This window comes from Crotalus tigris, unplaced genomic scaffold, assembly GCF_016545835.1.
Source record: "Crotalus tigris isolate CLP2741 ecotype Arizona unplaced genomic scaffold, ASM1654583v1 scf7180000018371.15429387391:27106975, whole genome shotgun sequence".
NCBI classification, from domain to species: Eukaryota; Metazoa; Chordata; class Lepidosauria; order Squamata; family Viperidae; genus Crotalus; species Crotalus tigris.
The window spans coordinates 6,427,378-6,449,536 of NW_024096970.1; the positions used below are offsets into that span (position 1 = coordinate 6,427,378).

A 22,159-nucleotide genomic window follows, 5' to 3' on the forward strand; every position below is an offset into this window, starting at 1 on the left:
ACAGATTGCGTTATTGAGTTTATTATTATGCTTCTATGCTGCTTCAATCAGTTGAAGCTAAATCACTTATTAAAGCATACTGAACATAAACTATTATTAAAGCTTACATATTAAAATGCATATAAAACATGTGTGTGTGTGTGTGTGTGTGAGAGAGAGAGAGAGAGAGAGAGAGAGAGAGAGAGAGAGAGAGAGAGAGAGAGAGAGAGAGAGAGAGAGAGAGAGAGAGAGGATCCTCACCAAAGCGGAAACCAATGTCCTTTTCAAAGGATTCAACTTTGCAGTCGCTCCCAACATCCCCACTGAAACCATTATATATGGAGTTGAAACCAGCCTGACCAAAATCAACCCCGACGACGCTAACAGAATCAGACTTGAAATCACCAACATCCTCTGCACCAGTAAGCCACCCAAAAGCAACGTACCCAAAGAGGAACAGACAGCATACGTAACCTGAAAGAAGACACCAGCATAATAATCCTACCAGCAGACAAGGGCAACGCCACGGTGGTTATGAACACATCTGACTACCAAACCAAATTACCCAACCTACTCCAAGACTCCACATACAAACCCCTAAATACAGATCCCACCACCTACCTGGAAAAAACCACCAGATCCAAAATAAAAGCCTCCCCCATTAGCGAAGAGATCCAGCAAAGAATCATTCACAGAGAGAAATCATCCAGATGCCCCAAACTCTATGGTCTCCCCAAGATACACAAAGAAGGAACCCCACTCAGACCTATAGTCAGCTCCATAGGATCACCTCTACAAAACCTAGCCAAATTTCTCGCCAAACAACTACAGCCCTATGCAGAATCCATCACCTCACATGTAAAAAACTCATTCCAGTTTATAGAGATCATAAAGAAACAAAACTTACAGCCCAGCGACCTACTCGTGAGCTTTGATGTCATATCCCTCTTCACCCAAGTGCCTATCAAAGAAGCCTTGACAGCTATCCAAAACAAATATAACCCCCCCAAACACATCTTAGATCTGACCAACCACCGCCTATCCAACACATACTTCATCTACAACAGACAAAAATACAGACAAACAGAAGGAGCACCCATGGGATCACCCCTCTCACCTGTCATTGCAAACCTCTACATGGAACACTTTGAAACCCAAGCTCTAGGAAAATCGGATCACAAACCCAAACTCTGGCTCAGATACGTAGACGACACCTTCATAATCTGGCCACATGGGAAAGAAAAACTGGACAACTTCCTCATACACCTCCACAGCCTACACCCCAAAATACAGTTCACCATGGAAACAGAAGCTAATAACCAACTTCCCTTCCTGGATGCCTTCTTGCCCTAATTTAATGAAAACGTAACCCAGAGGTATACAGTCTGAAGTGTAGGTGAAACCTTAAAAACCTTAACTGGAAAATGAACATAATGAAAGATGTAGAGATTTCTTGGAACAAAATAAAAATAATTATATTGTAAAATGCCACAGCAGTAACACCTGCTACAAATTACAGTGATGCTGAAATAATAGCACATGTGGAAAATGTCATCTCCTAAATGCCCGTTATATATTTGCATCCCAATGTTTGACATAAATATGTAACTTTCTGCATTTGTGTGATGATGCCAACATTCAAGTACTATCATTCCCTTCACATTCTCCTGTTGCAGACACCCATGTGTTAAAGAAGTGTATAGCATTACACTAAGGGGCACTGTGGAATCTGTATTTATAATTGTAAGGAGTTATGATACTGCAGAGTTTGAGAACCTCTGATTTAGAGAAATATAAAATGTAAACGTGAATAAGCTTGATTTATGAATTTTTTTCCATGTATATGGAGATGAATGTTGGCTATTGTCTGCAACGCTAGCAATATATGCTAGAAATTAAGCCTAGATAAGAATATATGTAATGTTTAGTAAGTAGCTTAGCATTTACAAGGACACATGTTCTGGGTTGCTTAATGCCTATAGTGATGGTAGTGATATGTTGATTAGGAATGCAAATATATGGATGTATTTGTTTGCAGATACCATCATGTTGGCTAAGAATCTAAATGTTAGAATATTTCATTCCTAAAAATATGCATGCCAGCTGAGCTGTTCATTTTATCTGTGAATGGGATGGCTATTTGGATAAAATATACATGGCTGTCCAGATGCTTTTGTGTTGTACTATGTTGACTTTAGAATTTTTAGTGAAAATTGTGTTAGATTGCAATGAAGCCTCAGCCTTGAGCAGTGCTTGGTTGGGAGGTTTTCTGGGAACCCTGTATATCAGGGGTCCTCAAGCCTTGGTCCGTGGCCTGGTACTGGCCTGCGGCCTGTTGTGAACTGGGCCGTGCCAGTGGCATGCAAGTATGAAGATCCATTTATGCAAGGGGCGGGTGCATGCAGGAAATTATCCCCTTTCCCTTCCCGCCTGCTGCCACCCACCACTGCCAGTCTGCAGGAAAGGTTGGGGAGTGTTGCTGAAAGTATTATCTTGAGTCCTATTAAAGAAACGCAGGCTATATATTTTTTAATAAATAAAATATTCCCTTTTCTCTATACTTTGAAATGATTTTTATATTTTCTTAGTCCATCATCGTATAGGACTCTACAAATAACTAGCTCTACAAAATGTTATTCATTACCATGATATATTGAGCCGTTTTGAGTGAAATGCAATATTCTTATTCTTTTCTGGTTGCAGAGTTGCATGCTTTTGGGAGGTAGAAAGACTACAGACATTCCACTTGAAGGTTATCTCCTAACTCCAATACAGAGGATATGCAAATACCCACTTCTCCTCAAGGTAACACCAAATGAAGACTTTGTCCTGATAGCTATGTTCTTGGATCCTTGTCTTGTAGTTTTTCAGTTTTCTTCATTGCATGAAAAGTTCCACTTACTTAGAGGCTACTTATAAAACTTGAATACAATAAAAACCATTTGCATGGCTTACTATAGATTGATTCCCAAAGGTAACATGGTATTTAGTTGTTTCATTCCTAATTATTTTACATTGAATGACTTGAGGCATTGTGGATTTGTTGTTTTGAACTAAATTTGAGTCATACTTATACTCCAGTATTCCACAGTGTAAAAATATATCTTAGTAAGTTTAAATGGCAATGTTACTTGTTTAAATAGAAAGCATAAGTATACCACTCTGAAGAAAAGAAATATTTCATTTGAAAAATGGTACTATCAAAGTAGATTCTTAGGAATAAAAATTTAAAGGATTGGTTTTAGTTTATATATTTGTTTTGCCACACTATTCTGTCCTTTTGCCATTCATTCATTTGAAATTGTACCATGAATTTGGGAAAGCAAGATAGTGAACTGCCTGTTTATTACATTTATCTATTTATCTACTGTATATTTCCTATACTCTTCTGATACTACCTAGCTTGTAACAGATGAGACAAAACATTAATATAAGATCAATCAATATATGAACTATTAAAAATGATAAACCCATAGTTATTATCAAACAATGTCAAATATTCTCGTACAGACAAAGAACATGTAAATAAATGCACATATGCCAACAGGGTAAAGGAAGAAACCATTATGATATATGAGGAGAAAAAAAATTCTGATACAAAACTTAATTATTAAAGTTTGGGCTGTACACTATAAATGTGTAATTCAGCAATATTGTATGAATTTGAATTGGTGGACAAGGTCAGAATGGGGATAAGTGTACAAGAGAAATATGCAAACATGCCTTTGCAAATAGAGAACAGGATTGACCTTTTAGTAAAAAATATATATCTTAGTGCTAATAACTTGAGATACTTGAGATAGGGCAATGCTTCAAAAGTCCAAAAATCTTAATCCCGTTTTACATACCTAAGTCTATGAGTCAGACTGTTAAAAATTAGTTTGTTTTAAACTGCTGCTTGAATTTTTGCAAGAGGCCCAAAATAATCTTTGGGTCAAGGCTAAGCAGGAAGGGAGGGCTTGTTTATTTCATGGATGTGCTCTGGGATTATGGCTGACACTTGGGAGTCTTCTCAAAGCCTGTAGAATAGGATAAATACGCCAAGGAAGTTGGTATTTGATAAAAGTGCCCAGAATTCATTCCAGACTATGTTTCACTTCCTTAAACATCCACATTGATGTGGTTTGCTTGGTTGGCTTTCAGTTGTATTGATGAGACTGTATAGAATTGATGAAAAGCAGAAGAGCAGAATTGGTAGCAGAAAGGTGTTGCTTTCACGAAACCTTATTTAGCCTTGTTAAATTTTCCTGTAACCTGGATTCATACAGTACATATAACGATAACCAAACATGTTAGGTTCATATAACATGTTAAGTCAAAAAATATATAATTAAAGTTACAGCTGAGCAAGCTTCTTATGTTATGCAAAATAAATCTTGAACTGATCTGCTTAAGCAAATTGTGTGAATACAGTTAGTTGCTGCCAAACTGTAATTTTTACTATGGTGGAAGAAAAAAAAATTAATGTATGGAAGAATAATTATATTAATTTAATTATTACTTACTCTTAATTCAAGCCTTGCTCACTTTTACCAGTTATTTATTAATCTATGCCTCTGCCTCTTGAATTCGCTCATGATGCTCTTCCACCTTTCTAAAGGACAAGTCTGGGTCTTAACCTCAAATTTCAAATAATGGAAGCTGAAGAACTTTAGACTGTCTCAAGTGCATCAAGAAAAGAGATTCTAGAATAGGTTGAGGAAGCTACTTGGATAAGCTGTGAAACTTTTTGATCGAACAAGAAAAGAAGTCCAGTTGCTATGACTCAACATCTAGATGACTTCTAGAATAGATGTTGTTGTTTCTTTTTTTTCAGAAAATCAATTATGTTAGGTAGCAAATAAGGCATCTTCTATTGTATAATTACTGCTGCATCCAGTTACATGTGAACTAAACCAGAGTCACTATAGATGTTATATTAACAAATTTTATATTTTTTCATCTTACAATGGTAAATTTCCCCATTGATACAGATATCTTTCCTCTCCTCCCAAAGTCATACAATTAATCACAGGTCAAGCAGAATTTGCTTAATGTGGATTCAGCTTTAGATTTAATGCACATTACTTCAGGACAAGGGGGCGCCATGACCTAGCAGTTAAGATGCTGGGCTTGTTGACTGGAAGCACTGCATGATGGTGTGAGCATCCTCTCTTTCTCCAACTCCTGCTCACCTAGCAGTTTGAAAGCATACAAATGCAAGTAATTAAACAGATACCAATTCAGTGAGAAGGTAACAGTGTTCCAAGTGTCTTGATTTACGAAAATGTCTTTAGACCAGGGCTTTTCAACCTTTTCACCCATTGTACCACTTTTAGGATACGGCAACATCCGAGTAACACCAGTCACCTAGCAAGGTGTCAAAAACTTGATGACCCCGCCCTCCAAAAAGGAAAAAAGTGAGAAGTACAGGTAGTCCTCAACTTATAACAGTTCGCTTAGTGACTGTTTGAAGTTACAATGGCACTGAAAAAAGTGCCCCCCAAGCCACAGCTGAGCAAGACACCTGCCTGCCCACCTGGCGGTGCTCTTCCTCCTGTCCGAGGTTTCCATTGTTGTGAGCATTTCTGTTGAGGATTGGAAGTGAGGGTGGGGTGGTTTTTATTCCCCCCATCTGCTGGGTGGTTGCAGCAGGTTTTGGTCACTTCACATGACCCTGGGTCATTGTGACTGTCATAAATATGAATCAGTTGCCACACATCTGAATGTAAATCACAAGACCCTGGAGATAAAGCAACATTCCAGCACATTCCTGGTGCTTCTTAGGGCTCAGCAGAAATGCCAGGATCAGCACTGAGTTCCAGCTGGAGCCTGGCGCTGATCCTGGCGCTTCCACTGAGCTCTGACAGCCCAGAAGAAGCGCTGATCAGCTGGAAAGCGGCACTGATCCAGGCGCTTCCGCTGAGCAGTGACAGCCCTGCAGCTCCAGCCATCTCTCGCTCAGGCTTGTGCGGTGCTGCCACCAGTTCAGCTCATTCCCCTCCCCCACTACCACTTTTCTAGGATGGTTGCGTACTACCTGCTAGGTGCCAATGTATCACAGGTGGTACCCGTACCACTGGTTGAAAAGCCCTGCTTTAGACAACTTCCTCGCTGGCTCCTTTGGCTAGGAAAAGGAGATGAACATCACCCCCTAGAGTTCTGGACAGGGGAATCCTTTATCTTTATTTCAGGACAACTTAATTGGTGGCAGAATTATTCCTAGCCTCCAGTTTTCCATATTCGGTTTCAGATCTTGAAAACTATTATTATGTTAAAAAAGAGGATTCCTGAACACATCAGTGCTCATAGATTGCAGGGTGGCATTGTGGCATTTTTTTATAAAGGCATTCTCTATCTGAAAGCTTGTTAAAAGATAGTATTTTGAAATCTCTGGCCCCAGTTTAAGAATCAAGAACCAAAAAGACAGAGAGCACTGCAGGGTTTTTGAAATGTACTTTAAGAAGACTTGAGCAGCACTTGAAAGAGCCATATAGGTAAACTGATCATAGACTTTGTCACTGATAAATACCTCAAATTTTTAGTTGAGTTGCAGTAATTATATCCACCTTTGCTTTTTTACTAAAACATGAGCATATGCGGCTTTGAAGTAAATTTGTTTTGGCATCTTTCATCACAAGGCACTCTTTCCTTTTCGATTATGATTGTGGCTGTCCCATTGAGGAGAAACATTATATTATCAGATTAGGGAAAAGAGTTTCAGAATAGGTGGCATAAATGTCAAAGAAGAGGAAAGATTGAATGGGATGTGAATTCAGGAAAAAAATAGAAAAAAGATGGAAATCAGAGAGGAGAAAAAACAGATTTAAGGGGTAGGTATATTTTAATATGATTATAAAGTTATGATGATTGAGGGGAAACAGTATTCAAATTTATATTGAGTTTCTTTTTTAATTTATTTTCTTCAAACTTGTATCCTCTAAACAACTGCAAAATGTGGGCCCAATTGAATGTTAAGGTAAACTTTGTGGCTGAAATCCTTATAAGGAATCATCATTTTAATGAAACATCCTGCACTCAATCTTTTTTTATTATGATTATAAATCAACTGTATCATCCAGGGTGAACAGGATCATTGCATGATGGCTTAGTCACATGTGAATATCACTAGTGTGAGTTTTAGCTGGCACAATTCATTCTGTGCCTTTGATTACAGTTTTAGAGGACGGGATAAGAAACTTAACTTATGCTAAGTATAATGCCTGAGTCAATTCTTAGACATTAAGCATATTTTGAGTTGCAATAAATGTTTAAAAATTTTGGTATTAGTATAGTTTGATGGTTGGGGAATTTATAGTAACCTTGTACAATCCGTGTATTTAAGCTATTTACTAAATGCTTTTCCTAGCATATACTTAGTGCTGTAAGACGACTGTGCTTTTAATTGTTGAATTCATCAGTGAGGCAGCTGTTATATGCTTCAACCTCTGGGCACTGAATTAGTGTATTCCACTAAGAGAGGACAAATTCTGTGAATAAAATGAGGGATTAGAATGAATTGGAAGCAATGTGGTTACACATAAATCTCATCCTCAGGGTGGAGCTTAATAGCATTTCTCTCTGCTTTCTTGTCCTCTAAGTTAATGGGATATGTAGGTCATAGTAACACAACACATCTTTGGAATCAACAGACTGATGGTTGTTTGGCAAAAGGATTATGGATAGTTGCTTTCATTTATTTGCATCTTAGATTTTCAGGTACTATCTGGCTGCAGCTCAAGGCTGTATTATTTTGGTTTCCATGCCTGCCAGCTGTATGAACCACTTGAAAGGGCATTTGATAATTACAGGCTGTAGCCTAGGCAGGGAGTTTCCTCTATTCCTAAGAAAGGATCACCTAGAGGTAAAAACTGAATTACCAGACTCCAGATTTACTTGAAAGAAAATGCAAAACACTTGCAATACTTGCCACCTTTCATGATGGTAGGTGTCAGAAATCAATAGAGATAAGCGTTGTGATGGAAATCTGGCCAAGTACCCTTTATCTTTTCCTGGGATTGTGTAAAAAAAGACAGGATAGTGCTAATTAGCTAGATGCTAAGGTGCTAAAATGTCAGCCTTCCCAAACCTAAAGCTCTGGTAGGAAAATTGACAGCTATGTGCTTTCAGCTCTGCAAAAGACAATTATTTCACTGTAATAAAATAATATTGGCTTATTCATTGTATAATTTGGAAGAAGTAACATGATTCAATGGAAAAGCAGTTTTGTATTGTGCAGAAATACTACCCAAGGCAGTGGCACAAAATGCAAGCAGCAGGGAGCAAGAGAATGATTTTATATGGATATTAGTAGATTTTTGCAGAAAAAAAATGTGCTCTGCTCTCAAAGTGAGTAAATAAAGATTATTAGCTTGCTGTAGAAAAAAGTCAGTGGGTAGCAACAAGATACTCATATAAAAACAAAGCAAGTTTCAACGGAACAACATCCTTTCTTCTAGGAAGTACGTTTGAGCTTCCCTTTGCATGCTTGCCTTATTTTTTTTCACAATATTGTAGGTTATATTGTATTTTGCTATTTGCTTTTTTTTAGGAAGCTGCTGGCATTAGATGAAATGGGATAATTCATGGGCTTCAAAAGTGGCAGTTTTTTTGTTTGGGAAATATAAGCTTAAGATTCTATAATTCAGATATATAGGAAGTCCTCAACTTACAACCACAATTGAGACCAGAATTTCTATTGCTAAGTAAGGCAGTTGTTGAATGAGTTGTGCCCAAAGTTACAACCTTTTTTGTCACAGTTCTTAAGTGAATTACTGCAGTTGTTATGTGAGTTACATGGTCATTAATAAATCCAGCTTCCCTTATCAACTTTGCTTCTTGGAAGGTGGCTGGGAAGTCACAAATGGCAATCACAAGGCCCTGGAATCCCACAACTGTCATAAAGATACATCAGTTGCCAAGCACATGTGACTGTTTTAAGTATGAGAACCAGTCATAAGTCATCTTTTTCGAGTGCCTCTGTAATTTCTAAAGGGTGCTAAATGAATGATTGTAAGTTGAGGTATACCTATACAAATTTGCAGCTTCAGATAGTATATTGTTCATGCATGTATAGAACAAGTATGAATATAGAATGATGTAAAGAACCACAATCCCTCTTGCTTTTTGGCCAAGAGGCCCAAAATACAGAGTCTGTAAGAAGAACGTTGCTTTTTCTGTGCATGTTAGACTGTGTGAGTGAATTACTTCCCATGGACTTGTTTATTTACAGGATAAACTAAAAGGTCTCCTATAGAATTTATGGTACCCATTCAATAGTGAATGCTGATATTTCAGTTGTGGTAATTCCCTCTGTATTTAAAACACTTTTAGCTCTCAGGCCTCTAAAGGCAGATCTATGGCACATTATTAGCTCAATGTTCAACCTGGTATCGGGGTTAGAGCTTAGGAACAAATTATTTTCCTTGTTTTAATATCAGGTCCAACATTTCTTTATCACAATATTTTTTCTCAGAATTTCTCTTAATCCCTACGAAGGCTGCTTTTGGATGTCTTGCCCCTGTAACTACAATATGAAGCTGAACATTCCCCAGAAATGATTGCTCAGACCAGTGATGGTGAACCTTTTAGAGACCGAATGCCCAAAACCTGGTCCCACCCTGCTCCACCCTCCTACCCCGCCCCCGCTCTGCCCCATCCCTCACGCCGCCTCCCCACAGGACCACTCACCGCCTCCAGGGCCCACCGCAGATTGCTCAGGCAGCCCAGCAGCGCTATGGCGGCCACATCCTCTGCCCGCGCCCTGCAGCATCAAATGCATGATGGGATGTGAGGGCAGAGTCTTGTCTACGCTGCCTGGCTGCTATGTCCTTGGCTGTGCTGCTCCGTGTGGGCCACACTCGAGGGCGACTCTCCTTCAGGGAGGCTGCTAGAGAGGAGGAGGCGAGGCTGAAGGAATGGCACATGTGCCCACAGAGAGGGCTCAGAGTGCCGCCTCTGGCACCTGTGCCATAGGTTTGCCACCACTGGCTCAGACTGAAGTGGTTTGTGCATTTTGTTCCCGATGCAGTTCTAATGCTGCCTTTCATGTGTTCATTTCTCTGTGTTTGCCTTCTTCACTGCACAATACTTGTTCCTGGTGCTAACCCTTTCTCTTTAACAAGACAACAGTCATTTGCACTGGAGGGACTTCGTTCCTTGTATAGAAGCTGATTGGATTGACAGTTGACTCTTTCTCTGGCACAAGATGGGATCTTCCAGCACAACTGAGGGTTGATTTAAGGATACAACAAGAATGGAATGGATGAAAATCCCAATTCTGTCCTTAAACCAAATTTGTATTCAAGCTGGAACTCGTACTTAGAAACAGACTTAGAAATAATTTTGTACCTAATTTTGAAGTGCTGGATTTATTTTGTTGATGAAAAGGCAAAGTCTATCTGTCAAGATAGGGTGGGGGAGGGAAGATAACTTCAGGCTTTCAGTGTTCCTATTATAAGCTTAAAGGGAAGAATTTAATTAAAAGCTCAAGAGGGGATAAGTTTTGCTAGAATGCTATCTAACAGATTCTGTAATTGGTTCAAGATACTTGTGGATTTTTGCAAAATAGCAAGAATATCAGTTTCATCAGTATTAAATGAAGAAACCAAGGGCAGCATGGATGCTTGCTTAAACCAAACCAAAAATGTTATATATGCTGTAAAGACAGAAGGATAGTCACATGCAAAGTAGTGTACATCTGTTGTGTTGATGGATTGTGATATCTTTTCCATGATTTGGCAGGCTTAGCTCAAGTTCAGCCTGTACAACCTCTCAGTATGCTGCTGATAGTATTTAAAGTGTGAGTAGAATCTGGCTCTGTATGTAGAAAAATAGAGTTGAATATTTTTGTTACCTTTTTAGGTATGAAAAAGGTAATTCAACTTGGTGTGTCTGTTACTAGCCCAGTGGTTCTCAACCTTTCTAATGCTGAGACCCCATAATACAGTTCCCCATGTTGTGGTGACCCCCAACCACTTATACATCACCGGGTGTCAGGGGCATGGCCAAAGAAAAGGGGGAAAAAATGGCAGACAGCCTTGTTTGGCGACCCCCGTGAAATGATCGTTCGACCCCAAATGGGGTCCCGACCCACAGGTTGAGAACCACTGTACTAGCCACTGTTTTTTGCAATCTACAAAAGATTAATGATCACTTAAGAAATATTCAAGGAGAGTTCACTCAGTCATTTAAGGTGAGAAAGAAAAGATGAAAGGAAAGTTGCTTAATTTACCATTTGCCCAGAAGGACAAGAGTAATCCATGTTAATGAATCATGATAGTTGCATTTTGTATTTTAAAGAAGAGAGCACCTGAGATAACAATCAGACGACCTCTCAAAAGGATCTTTTTGAAAAACTGATATGCTTCTACTGGTACTCCTCACTTACCAAACGTAATAGAGACCAGTAACTCTATCACTAAGAGGCATAGTTGTTAAGCATGACATGATGTAACCATGTTGACTTACGACATCAGTTCCAATTGCGGGCACTAAGTGATTCACTGTGGGCCAGTAAGTATCACATCACATATCATGTCTTGAGATTTCCTGCTGGGTTTTCCATTAACTTTGCTTGTCGGAAACTGGCTGTGAAGGTCACAAATGGCAATTGACCCTGGGACACTGAAGCCATCATAAATGCACATTAGTGGCCAAGTGTGTGAATCATGATTATATGAAGATGGTGATGCAACTTTGAGGAGTGGTCATAAGTCTCCTTCAGCACTGTTGTAACTTCAAACAGTTACTGAATGAGTGATCCATAAGTGAGAACTACTTTTGTGTATGTGTGTGTCTAATTGTGTATGTATGTATATGCATATACATACTTTCATACGTATAGATACATACATACACATATACCTGTTTTAAGTCTATCTCACCATTAATGTCTAATCTATTTGACAGTAACATTTCAAAATGTTACTGTACTCTAGAAACTAGAGTACAGAGAAGAGCAACAAAGATGATTAGGGGACTGGAGGTTAAAACATATAAGGAAAGGTTGTTGGAATTGGTTATGTCTAGCTTAATGAAGAGAAGGACGAAGGGGGACATGATAGTTGTGCTCCAATATCTCAGGGGCTGCCACAGAGAAGAGGGAATCAGGCTGTTTTCCAGAGCGCCTGAGAGCAGGACAAGAAGCAACGGATGGAAACTAACCAAAGAAGTGAAGCAACTTAGAACTAAGGAGAAACTTCCTGACAGTTAGAACAATTAACCAGTGGAACGACCTGCCTCCAGAAGCGGTGAATGCTCCAACACTGGAAGTTTTTAAGAAGAAACTGGACAGCCATTGGTCTGAAATGCTATAGGGTTACCTGCCTGAGCATGGGGTTGAACTTGATGACCTCCAAGGTCCCTTTCGACATTATTATTATTATTATTATTATTATTATTATTATTATTATTATTATTATTATTATTATTATTATGGATCATCTCACAGTCAGCCAGATGTTCAGACTGGATTTGGCATTTTGTCTACCTATCGAGTCCTTACCCAGGACCTGGGATAGGCAGATGTGGGGTATCATCGCAGGATGGAAGCAGTTCCTAATAAGGCCGCCTTTTGCAATTGACTAATAGCAAATTTGTCAATGCCCATGGTGTTCAAGTGGTGCTCCCGTTGTTTTGGGATTGCGCCCAAGGAGCCTATGACTATTGGTACTACCCTTGCTTGCTTTTGCCACAGTCTTTCTATTTCTATTTGTAGGTCTTTGTATTTTGTTATCTTCTCCAGTTCTCTCTCTTCTCTTCTGCTATCTCCAGGCACTGCCACGTCCACTATCCAGACTTTTTTGTCTTTCTTATCGACAATTGTTAAGTCTGGGGTGTTATGTTGCAGGTGCTTGTCTGTTTTAATTCTGAAGTCCCAGAGCAGTTTAATTTTATCATTTTCTATGACTTTCTCTATTTTATGATCCCACCAGTTTTTGCTTACAGGCAAATTATATTTTTTGTCCGATCTTCCAATGCACCATTGTTGCTACTTGTCATGCGCTGCTTGTAAGCAATCTATGCAATCTTCTTGCAACAGCTTACCAAGTGGTCCACTGTTTTCTTCACTTCTTTGCATAGGCACTTACTGTCTGTGCTGTCTTCTCAATTTGACTTTATATGCATTTGTCCTTAGGCTTGGTCTTGTGCAGCCAGATTAAGTCCCTCGGTCTTCTTTTCTTCAATTTTCCTGCTCGTAGCCATTGCCAGGTCTTGTTAATATCTGCTTTCCCAGCTATTTTTTTAATGTATTGGCCATGTAGTGCTTTGTCTTCCCATGCCTCTATTCTGTTCTTCATTTGGTCTTTCTTGTAGGCCAGTTTGGTCTCTCCAGTAGTCACTAAGCCTTCCTGATATACTAATTTCAGTGCATCTTTATCATTGTTCTTCAATTTTCGTCCAAAGCCATTGTTTCTTCTCCCTCTGATGACTTGTACAATTCCACGCCCACCTGTTGCCTTGGTGAGATAAAGTCTACAATGTCACTGCGTGGATGAAGTATGATTCATTGTCATTATTTTTTCTGGTTCTGGCTTCCATTGCTTTAGTTTCTGCTTGAGTCATTCCACTATTCACTGTGTACCTAATGCTGGAAGGTGCCAGGTGTTGATTGCCTTTATGGTATTTTCCTCCATTGAGTTTGGATTTTAAGATCTTCTTCACTCTCTTGATGTATTCACCTCTAATCTTTTTCTTGACTTCAGTGTGCTTGATGTTGTCAGCTTGAAGGATACCCAAGTATTTGTAGTACTCTTCCTCATCCAAACTCTTAATGTTATTTTCGTGGGGCATCTTGATTCCTTCAGTTTTCATTATTTTTCCTTGTTTGATAGTAAGTGTGCACATTTGTCCAAGCCAAACTCCATTACAATATCTTGGCTATATATACGGACAGTGTTGAGCAGCGATTCTATTTCAGATGATGTTTTTCCATACAGCTTCAGATCATCCATATAAAGGAGGTGGGATAGTCTGGCAGATGTTTTTGATGTTTGATAACCTGTCCTGATTATTCCAGTATTGTGACAAGATGAAACAGGCAAATAGACAAATAGTAATGGTGATAATGAATCTCCTTGAAATATTCCTCTCTTGATATTAACCTCTCCCAGCTTCTCACCATTGATCTGCAACTGTGTCTTCCATTGTGCCATCGATTTTTGCACAAATTTTCTGATGTTTCTACTTACTCCTTTTATTTCTAGGCACTTGATTATCCAATCATGTGGCAGAGAGTCAAATGCCTTTTTGTAGTCAATCCATGCCACATTCAGGTTGGTCTTCCTTCTCTTGCAGTTTTCCAAGATCATTTTATCTATTAGGAGTTGATCTTTTGTTCCTCTGCTATTGGGGCGATTTCCTTTCTGCTTAGGTAGAAAGAGATTGTTTTCAACTAGATGCTGTTGTACTGCATCAGCTACCACACCAGTTAGTAATTTGAAAGTTTTTGGTAAGCAGGTAATTGGCCTGTAGTTACCTGGTGTTGCCCCTTTTGCTGGATTTTTCATTATTAGGTAGGTTTTCCCAGTTGTTAGCCCCTTTTCAATTTCTCCACCTTGTAGTATATTGTTGAACTGCTTGGCAATGAGTGGGTGTATAACAGTTAGATGTTTCAACCAAAACCCATGCAGTTCATCTTCACCTGGTGCTGACCAATTTTTGATTTTCTTTGCTCTTTTTTCTACAATTTTTGTTGTTATTACTAGTTCTTTCATTTCAACTTCTGTTTTATTTGCATCCACCTCTTTTAACCAAGCCACATCCTTGTTGTATTTCTTTGGGTTATCCCATATCTGCTTCCAGAACTGCACTGTTTCGTCCTTGTCAGGTACTGACTGATTCATTGCAGTTTCTCCATTGATGGATTGGTAGAAACTTTTCTGATTGGATTGAAATTGGAGGTTCTGCCTATAGTTTGCAATTCGAGCTTCATAGCTACTGATTTTCCTGGCTATAGCTGTTATTTGTTGCTTTATTATTTCCAGTGCTTCCTTGATTTTCCTTGTTTCTAAGTGGTATTTCTTGATTAGGTATTCTTTGGTCTTCTTGTTCTTCAGCTTCTTTTCTTTCATCTGTTCTAGCTTGCTTGCATGTGATCTTAACTTGCTGATCTTATTTTCTAGTCTAACCTTCCATTTTTCTGGTTCACTGTTTGTTTGTTTTTCTTCTTTGTTAAAAACAAAAAAAAAAAAAAAAAAAAAAAAAAAGTTAAAAGAACAAAAATAAAAAAACAAAAAAAAAGATTTTGCATCCCAGGTATTCAGTTATAACTGCAGCTGTGCTGTACTTTAGTTGGTTTGTTTCTTGCAGTGAATTGGTGCTTATACTTGCTATTGCAGTATTTGCATCTTTTAATGCTTGTGCTAGCTGTTTCTTTGAAACAAGCTTCAATGCAGGCAGCCTTATTCTGTTGTTTTTGTGCTGTTCTAAATGCTCAGTTATTCTTTGTTTCAATTCTTTTATTTTTCTTCCTGAGGAAGAGGTTCCTGGTTTCCAAATGAGAACAGTTGTATATCTCTACTGGATTCTTTCACTGCCAACTCCCCCTGGTTTGCCTCTACATTCTGAATTATTTCTTGTAAGGCTTTGGTTTCTTTGCCCTGGGTAAACCTTTGCAGTTCGTCCAATTCTGTTTCTGTAAATACTTTATTTCGTGTTATAAATCGGCGTTGATCTGCTAGTCTCTGTTCTGTTATTTCTGATTCTGGATGTTGTTCTTTCCACAAATGGTGCATTTGTTTTAGATATCCTCGTCTTGTTGGACTTGATCTGTAGTAACAGATCATTATTTCTTTGTTTTCCATCACTGTATCTGCGACGGGTAAACACCTTTTCTTCCAATAGTTCTGCAGCTGCTGGCCCTGGTTGCTCAGCCAACAGTCCTGAGTCCTGTAACCCATTTTTCACCAGATATCCAGGAACTCCAATATCTAGCATGGACCTTGTTAACCCGGGCGACGTCCGAGCCGGTATGGCATTGTGAAATTTACGTCTTACCATATTTTTTATGGGAGAGACACTCTTTGTCTGACTCCTCTGATGAGACCTGTCCAGTATGGTTGAACCTCTGGCATAGCTCTCATCTTCCTCAGAGTACACAAGCCCCACAACCATATCAAGGTAGTGCCTCACTGGGGGATTATTATTATTATTATTATTATTATTATTATTGATCATCGCACAGTCAGCCAGATGTTCAGACTGGATTTGGCATTTTGTCTACCTATCGAGTCCTTACCCAGGACCTGGCATAGGCAGATGTGGATGTTTGATAGTATTACAGGTATCGTCGCAGGATGGTTTATTATAATAATAATAATAATAATAATAACAACAACAACAACAACAACAACAACAACAATACCAGGAAAATCTAGTTGTAGTTCAGATGCAATCTAATCAATAAGTCTATTCTAATCAATAAGGCTGTTACTCTAATTCACAGATAATAGTAGTTGAAAAATGCAAAATGAAATAGTTGAAAAATGCTCTGATAGTAAACTTCAATGAGACTAGACAGTGGTTACAGCAACCTGCTTTAGAATTTACAGTGAAGATGTTGAAGTGATGGATAGCTTTCATTTTAGATTCATCTATTAACAGTAAAGGAACTTGAAGTTAAGAAGTATGCCACAGGCTAGCACTTGGGAAAAGAGTAATGGAGGTCTTGGAAAAAATATTCAGAGGCCATGATGTAAAACAAAGATCACAATAATGCAGCGAATGGTTTGTGACGCTTTACAGAGCAGAAATTGGAATATGCAGTACTAGGGTAGAAAAAGTATTGACAGTTTTGAACTTGGTTGGTGAAAATTTATGAGAATACTACAGATGGCCCTTGACTTATAATCACAATTGAGCCCTAAATTTTTGTTGCTAAGTGAGACATTTGTTAATGAGTTTTGCCTCATTTTATGACCTTTGTTGTCAGAGTTGTTAAATGAATTACTGCAGTTGTTAAATTATTAACATGGTTGTTAAGTGAATCTGGCTTCCTAATTGCTTTTCTTTGTCAGAAGGTTACAAAAGGTGATCACATGATCCCAGGACACTGCAGCCTTCATAAATATGAGTCAGTTACCAAACATCTGAGTTTTGATCATATGACCATGGCAATGTAACAATGATCGTACGTGTGAAAAATGGTCATAAGTCACTTTTTTCAGTGCCATTGTAACTTTGAAGAGTCACTAAATGAAGTGTTGTAAGGACTAACTGTATAGGCAACCAAGAAAATAAACAGAAAAGTGGAAAGATTTCACGCACAGTGTTCAGATAACTAAGCTTAAATTATCAGATTTTGGACATGGCATGCAAAGGTCTAACTTGATGGAGAAGACTATAATTCTGAGAAAGGTGAAAGGAAAGAGGAAAAAAGGATGACCAGCAGCAAGGTGGATAGACTCAGTTATAGTGATGATGGGAGCGTCACTGGAAAATCTGAAGGAGCACAATGGAAACAGTATGTCATGGAAAAATCTGTGTGGTTACTAAGAGTCAACATTGATTTGATGGCACACTCAGTCAAGCAATGTATCACAGGAGAATAAAACTTGCATTCAGTATGCATATTTCTCTTTATGCCTCATAATATCAGTTTTCAGAATTAATTTTTTTTCTTTAAATAGTAATTAATACATGGAATCTAAAATGCAAATTTTCCCACCCCCCTCCCAATCTGAAAACATAGATTGAACTCTAAGGTCCCTTCCAATTCTATTCTGTAGATTACGGTTTTCTTGACTACTAGCTGTGCAATGCTGTTGCAGTCAGTGCAATCCAAAACTCAGTCTTCCAATACTCATTGTCTTCTCACTAAATGGGGAATGAGACAGCTGTGCCACAATTTTGCCATTAGATCTTGGATTTTAAAGGTATCAAAATGAAATATAACAATCAAATAGAAGAAAATACTTACTGAAATATTTGAGTACTCCAGCCAAGCTACAAATGAGATCTAAAAAGATGTTAAGACTCATTCTCATTAAGTTAACTATTGCAACCTCACTGTACTGAAGATTTTTTTTTTCATGAGCCAGATTTCCTCTTACATTTTTCTGGCAAAGGGTATTTATAATAATGTAAAAAAATTGCAACATGAAATAAGTAACTTGTTAAATATGTTTTAAAAGTATACTGAAGAAACAGCCAACAAACATATTAGATACACAGCATCATTAGAACAGTATCCTTCAGATGTTTTTAAGCATGAAAATATTTTGATGTTCTGTGGCGGTTCTTTGAGTGTGGTATTCCAGTTGAGGAACTTGTCAGCAGTAAGGCCTCACCCATATCTTCAGTAGTTTCTGATGCTAAAATAAGTCCTCAGAAGAATGCCCTGTGATGGTGTTGATATGAACAGAAAATACATAGAACTGGACTAGGTCAAAGGATCCTCTATTCCAACATGTTGAGTCCATTAAATGATAAATCTATGAACTATTCAGAATTCAGGTATGACATCCGAACATAATCCATGAGGATATTTTTTATGTCATCCAGGGACAAATAACTTGAAAAACCAGAATCAAATGTAACCCAGACTTCTTTTATGAAGCATCAGGAACATCCTCAAGTAATTAAAACTGGTTTGTAATTTTTGAAAAGCAAAAAGGAAAAAAATCACTCTGGATAACCAGGAATGAAACAAAGGGTATGGAGCCAGCCATGTATTTGACATAACGTGGCCATTAATGTGCCATCATCTTGGTGACTGCATCTGTGGAACATGTAAAAATGTCCAATGATGTCCTCATTTATTAAAAGGATGACCATCCCTGACATAGTCCGATTCTTCTGAGTGCATATTTTCAAGAGGAAGCTATTTCAATTTGAAGTGGTACTGAGCAATACCCTGTGTCATATCAGAGTGATTCACAAAGTAGGTCTTCTGCTGTTCCCGAGTACATTGCCAGTTCTGTTATTTAGAAAGAAAGGTATATAAAGAAGGGGTAGGGGTAGAAGAGGAAACTATAGGTAGTCCTTGACTTACAACCATTCATGTAGTAACCATGGCACACAAAAAAATGACTTACAACTGTTTTTCACATGACCGCTACATAGCACCCTCATGGTCACCTGATCAAAATTCAGACACTTGGCAATGGCATATATTTATGACAGCTGCAGTGTCCCGGAACCCTGTGATCACCTTTGGCGACTTTCTGACAAACAAAATCAAGGAGGGAAGCCAGATTCACTTAACAACTGGGTTACTAACTTAAAAATTAGAATAATTCACTTAACAACTATGGCAAGAAAGGTTGTAAAATGGGGCAAAACTCAGTTAACTATCTAGCTTAGCAACAAAAATATTGGGCTCAATTATGGTTGTAAATTGAGGACTACCTATAACAGGTTTTAGGGACTGATGCTGCTCTATCTATGAATGAACATCCTTGGATACAATCCTTGGAAGTAAGTGATACACATGGAATCTGAATGTTTAGAAAGAAGTACAGGAACTAACTGATTGAGAAACCTGAAAACAAGAGTGTTCAGAATTACATGTTTGAAAACTGTTAACTTTCTAAGGTTAGAGGATTGCAAGTTGGGCGGTCTTGTCTTGCAGTCTTCCAAGAATTAATAAAATGCTTGAACTTGATATCTTTCAGTTAGAGACATCTACTTGCTGTTGTGTTTTTCAATAATTGCATTCTGTCGTAATCATAATAGAAAATTGTTTTGTCTTATAACTTCTATAACCTATTTTCCTTTTCTCTTTTCTTTTTTACAACTTTCTTCCAGGAATTAGCCAAGAGGACACCCACTAAACATCCAGATTATCAAGCGGTATTGAATGCATTACAGGCAATGAAAACAGTGTGTACCAATATCAACGAGACCAAAAGGCAGATGGAGAAGCTGGAAGCTCTTGAGCAATTGCAGTCTCACATTGAAGGATGGGAGGTATGGTGGAAAGTGGGTAATAGATTTCATTCTAAGCTTTTGGTCATCAAGTAGAATTATCTATAAGTAAAGGAACAAATTTAACTTAGTTAGCTATTCATTAGTTACCTTATTATTTTGTTTCTGTGTCTTACTTTCTTTAACAGTTGTTCATGAATTAGTGTATGAACTGAAAAAGAAATAAACTGAACCAAGTTAACATGTTGTGAAGTACTTACAAGCTACAGGAACTTGCCCATTATGGTTGCAAGTCATGATGGTGATCCAACTCGTTTTTCACATTTTTGAATTTTAAGAGATAATTTTAAAAATTATTTATACATCTAAAATGTATTATTTCAAAAAGCAAGGGATTCTGTTCAAGTTATTTAACATGCAAAATAAATCTTATTACAATAAAACATCTTCATAAAATTCTTGTAAACATTAAATGGAACAAGAAAAAAACCCCTTCCAAATTTATTTTGACTTTGTTCATGTTGTCTTCTTTGCACAGCCAAACCAATTTTCCTCTGACTTAGTTTAAGTGGCAAAACTTCAGTTTCATAATTTTGGGGCTTAGGGAGGCTTGAATGCAAAGTTCTATACTAGATTTCATTGACAGTCTTACCCTTGAGTGCAGTCTTAATTTATCTCTTGCCTTATACCCTTTGGGCTCATCCTCCTTTCTTTCCCGGCTATGACATAGAGTCGTGCAGTGCAACATGATTGAAAACGTTACCTGGTTGCAATACTATATTTTCATGCTATTACAGCTTTCAATGGAAATATACAGGAATAATGACATTTTAATAATTAGATAGCTTTTACCTCATATCAGCATGATTTTTTGGAAAATGATGAAAAATTATACACACAAAACATTATTCCTATCTGCTTTCTGTAATGAGTGGGTGTGAAGCTTACATAAAATAATATGATATATAGTCTTAATAAAAAGTCCTGCATTGTAGCTTATTATGTGACTGGTTGATTGGCAGGTGATTGATTATCAAGCTAGTGTCAACTCTTAATGATCACTCAGATAGATTTTGTCTATGACAGACTATTCCTAACTTGATCTTTTAGATCTTCTAGTGGTGCATCTATTGCCATTATAACTAAGTCCACCCACCTTCCTGCTGGTCGCCCCCTTCTCCTCTTTCCTTTCACAGTTCCGAGACTTATAAAGTTCTCAAAGAGCATTTGAGCATTATAATGTGTCCAAAATATGATCATTTGTGCCTCAAGTGAGAACTCTGCATCCAAACAAATTCAACATATAATACTGCTGTTGGCAAGTAACTGAGGAAAAATCTATTCATTGTATTATTCAGGTAATACTTGGTGCAGAATAAGATGGTGGAGATGCTGATTGGTTTAGACTTTGAAAGTTACATATCTAAATTATATTATTTAAAGTAAATAAGGCAAGAAGGCAAGCAGGCAGGATGGATGGATTTGCTTAACTATTATAAAGCCTTGATGGGGTATAACTCTAAGCCAGGGGTGGGCAACTATGGCCCCTTCACGACCTGTAGACTTCGGCTTCCAGAATTCCTGAGCCATCTCTGTTCTAAACCATATTAAAATATTTCACCATGATTTATATCTGGTTATTATGTTTAATTTTTTTCTATTTTATTTTATTCTTTTTATTCTCTTTTTTGTCTGTCTAATTTTAAAGTCTGTAATTGAGTTGGTTAAAATTCATTTGATGAATTGAGTATGATTTTTTTTAATTGGACAAAAGGCCATCCAATAATAATGTCTGCAAGTATTTGATAGGCATAAATATTTGACAGGGGCCAGTGATTAAGCCGGAGGAGAGGTTTCCAGTGAGCAAATATGTTTTTTATTCTATTGTCTAGAATATAATTTGCTAAATAACTTCCTGGACTTATTGGTGTCTGGAGCATCCTGTATTTGAGAGGCTGATGGTTACCAGCCGAAATTGTTAGAAGTCATGTAAACTTCCTCATGTTTAGAGTGTTTATTTCACTTTGAGATTGTTTTGTTTTATTCATTTTCTCATTCAGACTTCTTTTTGGCATCCAACTGGAGCCATGTGAATGATGTAGATAGCCAGCTATGTAAAAAAATTAATATATATATATATATATATATATATATATATATATATATATATATATATATATATATATATATATTTGTTTTCTGAGGTTTTCGCGGTTATTTGTATGTAGGTCTTTGGTTGTTCGGGTTTTCTCCCACGTAAAATTGGAAGTGTCTTGGCGACGTTTCGACGAAGTCCCATTCGTCATCTTCAGGCTGGTGTTTTCAGCTTCGT

The 22,159-nt window shown here is 37.8% G+C and overlaps 1 protein-coding gene across 3 annotated transcripts in view; it reads left to right on the forward strand.

The window, feature by feature from the left end:
- Positions 1–22,159, forward strand: part of PREX1 (phosphatidylinositol-3,4,5-trisphosphate dependent Rac exchange factor 1) — a 239,229-nt gene that overhangs the window by 120,712 nt on the left and 96,358 nt on the right. For 2 of the 3 annotated variants that reach the window (XM_039351244.1, XM_039351246.1), the window contains 2 exons: positions 2,683–2,784; positions 19,708–19,881. In XM_039351244.1, coding sequence (XP_039207178.1) covers positions 2,683–2,784; positions 19,708–19,881 — 276 coding nt within the window. The remainder of the gene's footprint in view (positions 1–2,682; positions 2,785–19,707; positions 19,882–22,159) is intronic. The other variant, XM_039351245.1, reaches the window with a different exon arrangement.